At 40.6% G+C, this 11,968-nt stretch overlaps 1 protein-coding gene across 1 annotated transcript in view; it reads right to left on the reverse strand.

The window, feature by feature from the left end:
* KIAA1033 (KIAA1033 ortholog) overlaps positions 1-8,107 on the reverse strand; it is a gene marked incomplete at its 5' end in the record, with an annotated part of 38,477 nt that extends 30,370 nt beyond the window's left edge. Inside the window, 6 exons of the mRNA XM_009074580.1 lie at positions 705-787; positions 3,947-4,014; positions 6,398-6,443; positions 6,612-6,677; positions 6,799-6,852; positions 7,968-8,107. Coding sequence (XP_009072828.1) covers positions 705-787; positions 3,947-4,014; positions 6,398-6,443; positions 6,612-6,677; positions 6,799-6,852; positions 7,968-8,107 — 457 coding nt within the window. The remainder of the gene's footprint in view (positions 1-704; positions 788-3,946; positions 4,015-6,397; positions 6,444-6,611; positions 6,678-6,798; positions 6,853-7,967) is intronic.
* Between the last annotated feature and the right edge of the window lie 3,861 nt (positions 8,108-11,968).

Below are 11,968 nucleotides of genomic sequence, written 5' to 3' on the forward strand. Positions count from 1 at the left end.
CCCTCAGCCTGTCCTCATAGGGGAGGTGCTCTAGTCCTCTTAGCAACATTGTGGCCTCCTCTGGACTTGCTCCAACTGTTCCATGTCCTTCTTATGTTGAAGGCACCAGAACTGTTCACAGTATTCCAGGTGGGTCTCACGAGAGCAGAGGGAAAGAATCACCTCTTTTGACCTGCTGCCCCCACTCCTTTGGATGCAGCCCAGGATTCCATTGGCTTTCTGGGCTGATCTCACACTGCAGCTCATGGGGAGCTTTTCATCCACTGCCACTCCCAAATATTTCTTCTCACTGCCTGTGTCAATTCCTTCCCCACCCAACGTGTAGCTGTGCCTGGGATTGCCATGGCCCAAGATACAGGACCTTGCTCTCCATTTTGTTAAACTCCATGACGTTTGCATCGGCCCACCTCTCAAGGATGAAAAAGTAACAATACCTCTTTAAACATGAACACTAATTGCCCCATCAAAAAATTACAATGCATAGAGTTCTTGCACTTCATTTATATATAAACACTGTTTTTGCTGAAAATATAACCAATCCACTTCTGCAATGGTTTAGGAAGCCCAAACTTGCACAGCAAAGCACTACCCACATCTCTAGACAATAATATTTCAAAAATGACCATGACTTTAGTAGAATTTTCATATTTTATATGAAACTTTTAACCACATAATAACAATACAGTGTATCAGGGAATAATTACTTGTTGCTGGTATACAGAACAGCCAACTGATGCACTACATTCACCACCACTTCATAACATCGGGTCACAAAGCAAGACAGCTCCTGAAACACAAGAAAATAAAATGCATGTATATGTAGAGACCATCCTCACACACAAGTTGTCATGACATCAAAAACACTGAACATAAACTACTGAATTTGCAGTGCAAGCTCCAACTACATCCCTAATCCGAGTCAGTAGACAGACTTACAGAACGATGGAAAATGTCCTACTAACAAGCTCTGAAAAAGGAACTGGGACTAAGCTAAGGAGCTGCCAAACACAAGCTTCCAGTACAACTTCAACTACTTATACTATTGGTTCAATTTATCAAAGGCAGTAAGAAGTGGCTTGAGAAGAATACCCAAGTACTTGCAGAGCCAATATCCCTGGTAGCAGAGGATATGATTTTTTTCCCCGCTAGATTTAAGCGTTATACTCTGGGAGCTGGTGATAGCCAAACTCAAATAGAAATTTCCACAGAAGCCTGTACCTACCATAAGAGTGATAAGCTACAGAACACTGCTTTAAAACAAACAAAGTTGATGTCTTTGAGAGCTTTGCTTCAGCAAGACAGAGCATGAGTTCAGCTATGTAACACAAAATGAGCAACAGCAAGTTAACTCTGACCACATAAAGGACTATATTTCTATAATGAACTTTAACAAGGCATTCCATGAGGAACAGGATCAATGAATCTGAGTCTCCCTTAACTGCAGTAATACTTGCTCATTAACACACCATATAATCCCATCAGGGAAAGTCAGTGTGTGATGAGTATCACCAGTCAGCACACAGATGGCTTCAGAGCAGACAGCCCACGCTGGGTAACCAGCCAGCCTGCCAGAAGACTGGCTAACAGCTGAATTCTGTCTTCCTCTCCATCAAAAGTAGGTCTTATTTAGGTTTCTGCATTCTCTTAGTCACTAGTTTTCACAAAATATTACTTTTTATACTTGTATGAGAATCATAGAACCATCAAGGTTGGAGGAGACCTCTAACATGATTGAGTCCAGCCACTGACCTGTCACTGCTGGAACCCCTAAACCATATCCTCCCATGTCAGATCCAGACACCTCTTAAACACTTCCAGGGATGGTGGCTTCACCATCTCCCTGGGCAATATTCCAGTGCCTGAACACCCTCACAGGGAAAACATATCTCCTAACATCCAATCTGACTCTGCCCTGTCTCAGCTCAAGGCCATTCCCTCTAGTCCTCTCCCTGCAGTCATGGCAGGACAGACAGCCCCACCTCTCTCCAAGCCCTGTCAGGGAGTTGGAGAGAGCCATGAGATCACCCCTGAGCCTCTCCTCAAGGCTAACCAAGACCAGCTCCCTCAGCCCTTCCACACAGGACATGTTTTCTAGACTGTTTCTGAGCCTCGTTGCCCTTGCCTGGACTTGCTCCAGCAGCTGAAACAAGTCAAGAGATTCCAGAGGAATGGATTAACAGACAGTTGAGCTCATGTGTCCTGGGCAGGGAGCATCAGCTGGCCCTTTTCACATTCCCAGGAAATAGCCCAATTAACCAGCACATGCATATTAGCAGCAACATAATACAAACAAGATTAAAATGCCTAAGTTCTTCAAACCCACTGTCCTCTGCAGGATCAGGAGCACCTAACTACTGTTTCAGAGCAATATTTTGGCAATATTTTTTGCACATTTTGCCACAGCAAATGTGAGGCTATTGCATCTAGCTAACCAAAAAATCCTAACCTAAGAGCCAATAAACCAATACATGGACATTAGCTCTATGAAAGCAACTTCTCACCTCTTTTGCCAACTTTATATTTTCACATCACCCTTGGGGATATGCTTATAACACTGACTAGAACAGCATTTCCTGGTCTATGGATATAGACTACTATGAGTGGATTTAGGAGAACCCAACAGCTGAAAAAGAACAAACTCTATAAGAAAAACATTTTCCTTATAGCTTTACCCTAAGCACACAGTAACCCACCCTTTGGAGTAACATCCTGCCTTTCCCTTCCTTCCCAAAGTTTCTCAACATCCCCTAACCCATCCTAGCACACATACAAAGTAGGCTCACTAGCAATCCTGCTGTATTTTATGTAGTGTTTGCCCTATAAAGCTACACATCAGCACATACCCCATAAATAAACTTGTGCTACAGAGTGGGTTTGCAATGGGCAAAGGGACCCTCCCTGCTCAGCTTTCATCTGGACAGAATATCCTAGGTCTGGAAAACCACAAATGTACAGTAGCCCTATCTCAGAATCACTAAAAGGTCTCAAACATCTGCTAGAAGCAAACAGTGAATGAACAATGAAACTGATAAAGCTGATACCACAAAAAGCTTGGAAAATGCAGGGGAAAACCCAACAACCCAAGAGATCCTAACAGTTAACTGCACTTGGTCATGATAAAAGAGGTCGAGAAACAGCTCCCTATAGCATTCAACCTGTTATGACTCAGGAAATGACTACGAGACAGAAAACAGGATTTTGAACCTCTGTTAACCTAGAATCTGTTTAAACATTCTAGAAGCTTCCTCTATATTCTCCACTTCAACACAGATATTTCACTACAAGCAATTTTGTGTAAAAATAGAACCATTTTTGGGAACAGGACAGTTACTGAAGTTATATTAAGCACAAAAAACTCCACAGCAGACCGAAACCCAAGAGCACAGGAAATCCTCAAAAGAAAAACAGATCCTGTTTTCATGCAAAGGATCCTGAACAACCAAACTGTAAAAAAATATTAGGATCTTCCACAAAAGCTGAAGTGAGGCACAAGCAATTTTTTCCAGGTGCATGTTTTAATTTTGCTTTCTTCTATCAGCTGAAAAAAACACCATGTATAAAACAATTACACCATTTCCAGTGTTCAAGGAAAACTAACCCTTGCTAATCAAAACCCATAAAAATAGCCATCTTTAACTTTACCAAACAAAAGCAACCTCAATTTACCTTCTTTTACTGAAATTTTCTTAAGTAAATCCTAATTTCTTTGAGCAATTACACAAAGTGAAATTTATTCTCTCATTAGCCTCTGAAGTATAAAAAAGAAACCCCAAACAATCTGTGATGTCAGCTGCTTGTGACAGGTCTGCAGGCAAAACATAGCAACATATCAAATGACAGCAATGTCTTTCAGTCAGACACAGACAAGGTACAGCAGACTGTTAAACCCATTTTGCAAGTAAAATTAAGGTTATAACTGCTGTCAAACAATCAAAACATACTCTACCTGCAAGAAACAAACAAATCTTCCCATTTGTATTTGGCAATCTCCCTCCACCATGCTGGAATCTGTGGCTTAAAAGAGAAACATGTGTCACCACTTCGACAAGCCTGTGTTATACCTGTTAAACTAGCACTGAAGTTTCCCTCCAAGCCATTTGTATGTCATACAAGTGGAGCACACTACTGTAAGCACATGGATGGAGCCTCAAAGACTTGGCGTTTTCCTTTTCTAAGCTACACTTACTTTTGGAGTTTCTTTCTCATTAAAAATTGCATTGTTTCTAAATGAGATGCAGAAAAGTCTTTATCAGCTGAAAGGAAATAAAGCATATAGAACATAATTCTTTAAAGACATAACTAACTTTATATAAGTCTCCATTTTAGAGAAGTTGTTATGAAAAGCAATAGGTATTTATATTGCAGTAAACATCCAGGAGTTATTTATTGACATAATATACTACATGATTAACTCAGAAAGAAAAGCTTTCCGCAAGAAACTGATTTTTTTTTTGCTACATATTATGCTGCACAAAAGAACCAGTCATCACCACAGCTTCACACCATTATCTGTAACACACACTACCAGAGTGCTATGAAATACAATAATAGCATCACCCATGCCAAACTGAGCAGTTTTAACATCACCTGACAAAATACTGTCTCTTTAATGTGATGGCAGTTTAATGCTCCTGACATCAGATGTTTCTATTGAGCCACTGGGAGCAAAAAAAAAAAGGTGCATAAGTTTACCTGCATAAGGAATGCAGGTCTTATTGCTTCATAAAACAGCTTCTTCTAGAGCAGTCAGAGATGAAAGGAATGTTCCTGCTTCTCTATGATAGACCTCTGGGACAAGCTACTAAATATCTAAATACATGTCACCTTTCCTCTGTTTAGTGTATGTCCCCAAAAAAAAAAAACCCCTATTTAAAGTTCCTAGACTAGCCTCTCCAAAGAGAATAGGGGGGGAAAAAAGGTGTTTCTTTACACAGATGGAAAAAGGCAGCACAGTCTTTGTTTAAATTTCAAGCACCCTTGAGCCCATAACCTTGCCAGTCATGTAAAGTAAGCAAGCTTGGTGTTATCACAGCAAGTGATACAAGTAGGGATGTGGAAATGGAGAACAGTTTCTGAATTCCTACCTAACCCACAGAAGGCTGACCTCTCTGTTCCTGCCATTCCCAAGCATTCCCTGCACAACACCCATCAGGAACAAACTGCTGCTGTAATCTATTCATCTGCTACAGACTGACTTTTTTCATGCTAGACACACAGAAAAGTTTTGAGGAATCTCCTAGTACCACTTTGGCAGCATATGACTTCAGCACATTTAAAACCATGTCTGATAAGGCATGAGAATCTGTTGGGGGGAAAAAAAAGGCAAAAACCCCATTAAAACACCCACACACAACAAACTCCACACTTTTTCGTGTTCCTTAACCACAACAGTCATCTTATATAGCACTTAGACTGATAAACACTGCCTAGCTCAAAGATTTCACATTCCCTGATGTTTCTGTCAGTCAAGGCTCTTGAAAAGCTTTAAAAAAGACCTTTTACAAAACTACTATGAAAAGGCTTTCCCTTTCTATCAAGTGGCTGGAATAGAAAACAAATTACTGTGATAAGTCTCTGAATCAACTCATGGATATATTCAGTCCTTAGGATCAAGATCTGTGCTTATTCCCATACTAACATTCTTTAAGGTGGAAGCTTAAGACCAGTCCAGAGTTACCAGAGGAGTAACCAGTTTAACTCCAGAACAAAAAGTAGCTTTCACTTTAAGAAAAGGCTCATGATTTGTCAATTGACTTGACTTACAATCACTTGTGGTGGACCAATCATGGTCTAAACAGCAGTGCAAGTCCTGCTACCTGCACTTGAAGGGCAGGTGACATTAACACACTCCAACTTCCCTTGGAATAACTGATTGCACAAGCCAAGCAGGCAGGACTTTGGCCAAGTGATTTATTAATGGTTTCATTGTTTTATTACAATCAAATCACAGATTTATTGTTTTACTACCACCAGCGCCAAATCTAATCCCAGTAGGAAATAAGTTGGTTCAGGGATGTGTCTACATGTGAAAAAAGGTGTTTTCAATGCCATACCTTGAAAAATAGCTGCTACAGTCTGCTACCTTAGACATTGAATACAACCTCAGCAGCCCACACTCCCTGCTGCTCATGTACATAAGGCTCCAACCAAATTTCCTGTTCATGTAACAGTGCAGGTAACAGAGCTTTAAGGATCAACTTTGTTATCTCAAGCTAACTCAGGACAGTTACAAGTCACTAATACACATCCCTATAACCTCCCAGTTCCTTATTTGGTGTGTATCAGCTAAAGGCTCAGGGAAAGCAGGTACAGATACAAGTTACTGCAGTTATCGTAGCATTTAATGCAACCTGAAGCAATAACATAAAACTTTTGACAGTAAAATGGAGCTACTTACCTCCTTCTCCATAAAACAAGAGGCCATTATAAAATTTAGTTTCTGCCTAACAACAAAAGCAGAAATTTGTTTTTTAATAAATGGGACATATAGAATCACGCTACCAAAATTATTTACACATCACATCTTGTTCATTTACCGCTAAAGAATAAATCTATACATCAGCTTGCCAAGCTGCAAGCATTTCACGCATAGTAACAAAAGCTGAATTTACCTCATACTTTAACTTCTTGATTTCACAGCAAAGAGCAGCATACACAGTTATTACTTTATTTAGAACCTAGACTCAAAGGGGGGAAAAAAAGAAAATCACACAGATTACAAAGAGATTCACATTTAGAGGGCTTGGGTTTAGGCAGAATTGCTTTTTCTTTTTTTTCTTTTAAGCATAAAGCACTTACCTTGTTCTCTGTCTTTATGAGTTCCAGGAGGGAGGACTGTTCATAGGGCAAAAGCTAAAATTCAAAGAAAAAAAGCCAACAAAGAAAACAACCAAACAAAACCAACAAATGAACAAGTTTAGAAAATGCTGGATAAAAAATGTATTTATTCAACTAGGCAAGTATTCCCCCTAGTTTAACCCCAAGTAAGGACCATAAAAAGCGAGCAATAATTGCACATTCCTGGCAACCTGCAGGAAACCTTCAGTCTGCACATGTACATGGAAATGCCTTTCTTTCACTCTGGGCAGAAAGGCTAATAACTGGGTATACTATAGAGCACTACAACAATCTACTTACAAAACTTGAAAAGGAAAAGCATGGCCATTATAACATGAATTAAGAATCCCAAATGCAGGGAACGGGAAGCAGAAAATGTACCTGTATGCAGGCACTGACACTTGGTACTGAAGCCAACCATGATACTGACTAGTCCACATACATCCAGCACTGTGGTGGCCCTACACGTGATCTACTCAAGTTGTTCAGACAAGTGATTGCTTGAGAGTGCACCTTCAGCAAGTTCTATATGGTAACAAAAAATGCTTTGAAATTATGGCTGTAAACTCAGTGAAGAGAAAAAACAATGCTCCACAGATGAGAGAGAAATGTCCACCTCTGGGAAACAGAAATACAGTACCAAGGCCACTAAGTTGACACAAACCCTATCCAAGAAGCACAGTGCAACTCTCCCACATTAATGACACTAGGGCCATTGGGTTCTACCTGTACCTGCAGCCTAGACAGTGCACAGGAACTGTCAAAGTCATACACCACACACACAGTTTGCAGCTATACAGCTATTAGTGAGCTCTCCTGGAACCCCAAGCCCTACATAAAAACATCAACACCCATAGGACAGAAGTTCACTGGAACTATCCTTCTCAACACACAAAGAATTAAAAACTCATTTAACTTCTGCTGGTATCCAGAAGACTAGAAAAGAGTAATATGAAAACCTCTCCTCTTATGATATGTATCAATTTATTAATTACTTGATAATTAAAATAGTATTGGTTTCTCAAACACAAAAGTCAAAATTTTAAGAGCACAGATGCATCAAGTTTTCACTTCTCAGGTTTTGAAAGTAGGAAAGTAAAAGTTGCAATGTATATTAAATATATGAAGACCTTTAATGCAATGGGATCAAGACTGAAGTCCCAAACATCTCCAACAGAGTCATCCAAAGCATCTTCGATTCTCTTCAGCTGAGATGTGTATTCCTCAAGAAATTTTCCATAATTCTTCAGTTGCACTTCAGCATGAATTTCTGAGAATTGACAACATTTGCACAGTTTTAGAGACAGTTCAATCAACTTCAAAACAAACTTTTTATTTAAAACTATTTAACCTGATGCTATTTAGCTTTAGTTCTGTATTCCTCATTTTGCTGCAGCATTTTTCCTTGACAGAACTGCAAAGATCTTATTTAAGACCAGTCCTATAACTTAGACTCGGTTTAAAAGAGTCAAATACTACTTACAGATTATCAAACACCTAAGTGGTTTACAGAAAATTATTGTTTTAATGGTACATATATTGTCAAACTAAGACCTTAACAACCACATAAGGTGCTGAGCAAAGAAACAACTGTAGAAGTTGTAACACAGCAGGTGATTCCGCCCATCAGCTGAAGCAATACATACTAGATCTTCAAGGCAATGAGTCTAATCATTTTGGCCTGGGGAACAGTTGAATTTCTAGCAATCCTCTTTCCCCTCTTTCCCGTCTGCCTCTCAGTAAGTTATCTGGGCATTACACGGGAAGCTTATGGCTTTTAATCATACCCCCCTGTTGCAAATTCACCCTCCTCAAGCAGAGTTTTCATTCTTCTTAGCACCTGGACACTGAAATGCACAATTAGCCTGTTAGTGTCAGGGGCAAGGAGGTTCAAAGTCAGCTGGTCAAACACCAAAAATGGTGGTGGTAATTAGCAAAGTAAGTCTAAAGGCAAGTGGTACAAAAAAGTCATATTTGCTCTATCCTAAGCTTTTTTCTTCCCACATTAAGACACTCCCACTCCTCAAATCATATACAATTACTGCCTTAGCTGCATCATCTGAACCATGGAGTGAATGATTATCATTCAAAGCTTCTACACTCCTTAAGGAAGTACAATCCTTTTTCATCTGAAAACTAAAGCATCTTCCCCATAATTAGATAAAAATTCTAACAGCTTGCGATCTTCTGCTATTTGTTGAACACAGAATAGAAGGAGATGGAGAGGGACTCTGTGTTAGGAACTGCAACTACAGGACAAGGGGTAACGGGTTCAAACCGAAGCAGGGAAAGTCTAGGTTGGATGTGAGGAAAACGTTTTTCCCTGTGAGGGTGGTGAGACACTGGCACAGGTTGCCCAGGGACGTGGTGGCTGCCCTGACCCTGGCAGTGTTCAAGGCCAGGCTGGATGAGGGCCTGAGTAACCTGATCTAGTGAGCATCTGTCCCTGCCCAGGACAGGGGGTTGGGACTAGATGATCTATCACGTCCATGCCAACCCTTAAATTCTATGATTCTATGATTATCTAAAAAACTTAGAGAATGCAGGTCAGCTGAACAACTGAACTTTTCTTAAACTCAACTTTTCTTGAACTCTTCAACTCTCACACAGCTTTATATGTGTCATTTTCACATTTCAGTGAGTAGGCTTGTCTAGAAAGTTAGAAATAATACACTCTTTTATTCTGCATGTTCAACCTCTTCCTCATCCTCGCTGCAAACAGCTGAGCCAAATGTTAATTGATGGCTACTTCTTTGGGAGAGCAGTGCTGAATCAATAATCGCTTAGACATTTGTTGAAGGAAGAAAATATCTGAGACACTGCATCAAGCAGGAGGGGAGGAATGAATAAAGACAAATCATAAGGAAAAGGTGAGAAGGACTATGCACAAAAAGGTTGAGACTGGTAAAGAGAAATGACTGAAGTCCTGAACTAATTCTAAGACAGTACTTTGAAACCAGCAGCAATGCCAACCATAAAGGCAACATAGCCTGCAAAGCCTATCCAAGAAGCACAGTACAACTCTCCCACATTAACTGCATTGGTGCCATTGGGTTCCAGCTGTACCTCCAGCCTGGACAGTGCACAGGAACTATCAAATTCAGGAGACTGAACTTCACGTAAACAGATATGAAGCAAGTGAATACAATGTCCTCCATCAGCAGTGTGCACTCCAGACACTAATGCAGAGCCCTGGAGATGTATCACCTCGTTCAATTCCATCGAGTTCATCTCATTTTCATCTTGCTTCCAGTGCATCTTCTAGAAGCTCTGCTGCAGAAAAAACTGTGAAACACCAATGTGCTTTACACATTCAGCCCTGCAGAATGGAGTTTAACTAGCCACCATGTCAGCTTCAGTAGTCTGCTGCTAGAAAATCTGGTGTAGGGAGATGTAATCATAGAGCTATGCTGTGATATTCCCTCAATCTCTTCTCTTTGCTCTTAGACACACTAAGAACAGACAAACTGACAGCCATGAAGGCTTTACAGGAAGAACAGAAAAAACTTCCAAGTCATACAAGACTTGGAAATAGGCACTACTGTTCAAATCAATTCCCTAGGAAACATGCATTTCCCTACCAAAATCTCACACCACTGTTCTGCTGGAGACCCATGGACTGTCACCTTTCCAGCAGTCAAATGATGGATTTAAACAATACTCTGGCTCAACACAATATTAAGTATTTCCAAACACTTAATCATTGATAGCCATTGATTTGCCACCTTGTACTAACCATTCACAAAACAAGGGAGAGGTGTGACTAATTTCTCACTATCTTAGAGAGCCAAGTGAAAGCTCTTCGCTAGCCAGAGATAGGCAAGGTGATTTGGAGATTGAGGGAAGCTTTTTAAGATGTAGAATAATTTCCCAAAATAAACTGGCTCATGTGGCTGAAGAAAAAGAACTCAATCACAGAAAGTAGATACATTCTTTTTCTTCAAAGCAGCAGACACACTTCGTAAGGTATAATCTGTTTATAGTATTTGATTTGGTTTCTCCTCAGGTGATAAAAATGAAAGCACTATAGTTGGAACAATGCGAGTGATAACTCAGCAGTACAGATCTCCCAACTTAATCTGACCTTCTTCCATAAAACAAGCTATATCCACATTAGGATTTGCAAGTGCCATGACCATGCCTAGGACAGAGATGAAACAAACTACACAAAATACCTTGTATCCTCAGCTGGGAACATTGTAATTGCTAAAGCTTAGTGATACAAAGTGAAAGTAGACAACAAGAACAACAAATGCTCTTCAAGTCACAGGATTTTTCTTTGCCTTTTCTCTAGGAGAACACTGTGTGCTGTTCTCAGTGGAAGATCAGCCTGTTTGCTCACCCTCAAGACGATGATAACAGAGCATATTATGCCATGTAAATTTCTTCTGGCTGCACTTGGTCAAACTAGTGGAGAATTGCATTTTAAGTAAAAGCTACATTTTCCTTTCCACAACCAGAAAACTGGTAAAAAAGCTCTGCTTGGAACAGCTTCAGTTTCCCCTGAAACCCAGACTAAACGAACATAGCACAAACAGTATTATCTCTTAGGATAACACTATATGTGAAACAGTTGGTCCACGAGTGACATATTTTCACAGAAACACCTGGTATGATTAATTTGGCACAGTTCAATTTGTATTACAGTGTGACAACTATATATGTTCTCTGTTTAGAAAGTAGGTCACCTCCATGGTCTGAGTAAAACATGGATTTTGACAGGCACACAAACCCACTGTCAAAAGCTTCAGCATCACAAGGTCTTATTTCATTGTATTTTAAAGGTGAAACTGCACGTAAGCACCTGACTGACTCCACGCCAGAAAACCTTCACCAATGAAAGCGGCACACAACCTGTCTGGACGTGACTTCTCTGGATAACCAACTGTAACAAATTTGTGAGCCACGAGAAACTATGGGGAAGGAAAGACACATCATGCCTAAAACCAGCATCTGTTCCTCCTGCAAGAAGAGAATCACACGAACTGCCCTGGCCCTCCCCGACACACGGGGGGCACCGGAGGCGGCTCCCCGCGAGGAGCAAAGCGTGAAGGGCTGGAAAAGCCACTCTCCCGCGCCAGGACAACGCCGAGAGCGGGGAGGGGGTGGGAGGGCAGAAAGTGACGGCGGC

Source organism: Acanthisitta chloris, unplaced genomic scaffold (assembly GCF_000695815.1).
Source record: "Acanthisitta chloris isolate BGI_N310 unplaced genomic scaffold, ASM69581v1 scaffold20075, whole genome shotgun sequence".
Classification (NCBI taxonomy): Eukaryota; Metazoa; Chordata; class Aves; order Passeriformes; family Acanthisittidae; genus Acanthisitta; species Acanthisitta chloris.